Source organism: Aplysia californica, unplaced genomic scaffold (genome assembly GCF_000002075.1).
Source record: "Aplysia californica isolate F4 #8 unplaced genomic scaffold, AplCal3.0 scaffold02620, whole genome shotgun sequence".
Classification (NCBI taxonomy): domain Eukaryota; kingdom Metazoa; phylum Mollusca; class Gastropoda; order Aplysiida; family Aplysiidae; genus Aplysia; species Aplysia californica.
In genome coordinates this window covers 1,174-4,245 of record NW_004799890.1, presented here as the reverse complement: position 1 = coordinate 4,245, position 3,072 = coordinate 1,174, and the positions used below count along the sequence as shown (strand labels likewise).

The 3,072-nt window shown below is 42.5% G+C and overlaps 1 protein-coding gene across 1 annotated transcript in view; it reads right to left on the bottom strand.

Annotated features, from left to right (window-relative positions):
• Positions 1-2,345, bottom strand: part of LOC101845445 (fibropellin-1) — a gene marked incomplete at both ends in the record, with an annotated part of 4,208 nt that extends 1,863 nt beyond the window's left edge. Inside the window, 3 exon segments of the mRNA XM_035973749.1 lie at positions 169-302; positions 1,381-1,617; positions 2,165-2,345. Of these exon segments, the coding sequence (XP_035829642.1) occupies positions 169-302; positions 1,381-1,617; positions 2,165-2,345 (552 nt within the window).
• Between the last annotated feature and the right edge of the window lie 727 nt (positions 2,346-3,072).

Genomic DNA, 3,072 nt, shown 5'->3' with positions numbered 1-3,072 from the left:
ATCAAAGTGCAATGCGGCACAATCTCAGACAGTGTATTGCAAAACTAGGAACATGTACATAATTATAAGATTTATTTGCATATTGCACACACACATACATATATACACATACATACACACACACATACACACACACACACACACACACACACACACACACACACACACCTCACAAGCCTTGCCCGTATAGCCAGGCAGACAGTCACAGGAGAAGTCATTGGTCAGGTTCTGACAGGCACGACTTCTGGTGATGTTGCAGGGGTCGCTGTCACATTCGTTGATGTCTCTCTCACAGGTGGGCCCTGACAGACAGATCCGTGGTAGTTAACGTTTACGGCTTTTGTAACACATTAGGTCATGTTTTAGATTTACTAAGGTTTTTACGGCACTTGCAACACAATAAGGTCATATAAGTGCCGAAAAATACAATACAGTAACAAACACAAAAAGAAGTAGTTGAGATGATAGATTTTTGATAGGAAAGAAGAAGTAAACCACACCAGAGCACCCGCCAACCACCCACCAATTAGGTCATACAAATGCTGAAGACGAGAGATTTTGCTGAAGAGTAACATACAAAGCAAAGGAGGGGAGACAGTTCTGTTTTAGTAAAAGTTTACGGCACTTGCAACACAATTAGGTCATACAAATGCTTAAGACTGACGATTTTACTGGAGACTACCATACAAAGAAATAAAAGAATGGAGATAAAAGTACGATAGATGTTTGCTAGGAAAGAAGGAGGAGATAAAAGTACGATAGATGTTTGCTAGGAAAGAAGGAGGAGATAAAAGTACGATAGATGTTTGATAGGAAAGAAGGAGGAGATAAAAGTACGATAGATGTTTGATAGGAAAGAAGGAGGAGATAAAAGTACGATAGATGTTTGATAGGAAAGAAGGAGCAAACCCCAACAGAGCATCCGCCAACCACCTACAATAACAGTTTACAGCACTTGCAACACAATTAGGTCATACAAATGCTTAAGACTGAAGATTTTTAGAGTAACATACATACAAAGAAAAGGAGGGCAGATAAGGACGATAATTATTTTATAGTAAAAAGAAGCAAAAACACCAGAGCACCCGCAAACCACCCACGAAAAGAGGAAATGACGAAAATTATTACTGACTAGCTAACTGACCACACGGTACACTAGTGTATAGTTACTGACCACATGGTACACTAGTGTATAGTTACTGAACACACGGTACACTAGTGTATAGTTACTGACCACATGGTACACTAGTGTATAGTTACTGACCACACGGTACACTAGTGTATAGTTACTAACCACATGGTACACTAGTGTATAGTTACTGACCACATGGTACACTAGTGTATAGTTACTGACCACATGGTACACTAGTGTATAGTTACCATCAAACCCAGTGCCCGAGCAGTCACAGAGGAAGTTGTTGAGCAGATCCGTGCAGTTCCCTCCATTTTTGCACGGGCCAGGCTCGCAGTCGTTGATGTCATGCTGGCAGCGGTGTCCAGAGAAGCCGTCCCGGCAGGAACACAGGAAGCCGCCGCCCGTGTCTGTGCACGGCGCCCCGTTCTCGCACGGGTCGGGGTCGCAGAAGTTGATTGATTTACACACCTGGTTCCTCGCCGCTGGCGCCAAGACAGATGTGAAAATACAGATGTGTCAATACAGACGTGTCAATACAGACGTGTCAATACAGACGTGTCAATACAGATGTGTCAATACAGATGTGTCAATACAGACGTGTCAATACAGATGTGTCAATATGTCAATACAGATGTTTCAATACAGATCCACGGATATGTCAATACAGATATGTCAATATGTCAATATGTCAATACAGATATGTCAATACAGATATGTCAATATGTCAATACAGATATGTCAATATGTCAATACAGATATGTCAATATGTCAATACAGATATGTCAATATGTCAATACCGATATGTAAATACAGACGTTTTATGCCACACTGAACAAAGTCTCACCTGGTCCTGTAGTTGTCATGTCATGTCTCACCTGGTCCTGCAGTTGTCATGTCATGTCTCACCTGGTCTTGTAGTTGTCATTTCATGTCTCACCTGGTCCTGTAGTTGTCATGTCATGACTCACTGACCAATGTCTCACCTGGTTCTGTAGTTGTCATGTCATGTCTCACTGACCAATGTCTCACCTGGTATGCCACACAGGTAGCGGACCCTGTAGTTGTCACACTGACCGCTGGCCTGCATAGAGTTCTCACAGAGGGCGCCACTGTCCGAGCACATGAGGCCCCCGCCACTTGCCCCAGGTGAGCTGGCCTGACACTCCACACCTACGATCTCCGAGGAGGCGCACGGCACGATAGAGGTGAGCTGTTGGGAGAGACAGGTGTTTGACATCCAACAAAAGGTAGATGTGGTCGCTTTTAAGCACAAGGGGGCCATCCCGAAAAGTGCTGCTGTTTTGAGATAACCGAAACTTTTTGTCCCCTGTTCAGTTTCTTTAAAAGACAAGGAGAGTTTTCTCTATAACCAAACAAATATACACACCAATGAAGCCAAACTTCTCCTACAGGTAGGGCAGTGCCCACTTTTGGCGCACACCAAGATTTCTGGAAACCTTCAAAATCTGGGTTAGCCCGCTTGTCCTTAAAAGCGGCCATATTTGAATACCAGGGTTAAGAAGGATACAAGCACAAAGATAGACACATGTGACAAATTGTATGCAAACATGAGAAAAAGGTCCACATGGGCAAGTTTTTACTTTTGTAGTTTGTATCATTTCTGTACAGAATAGCCTTTCCTAGTGCTACTGTTGTCATTTTTTTTCTCAGATATCTCAAATAGTGTTTGAGATACGGTCACGTTTGTGAGACAGGGGTGTGCATCAACTTTGAGAAACAGAACAAATCAACACAATTTCGTAATATCACGTAACGGACGCGTGTTTTAACAGCTTTTACAAACATACAAATGATGAAGAAGGAGGTGAGATATGAACTATTTCTGAGACAAATGATGAAGAAGGAGGTGAGATATGAACTATTTCTGAGACAAATGATGAAGAAGGAGGTGAGATATGAACTATTTCTGAGACAAA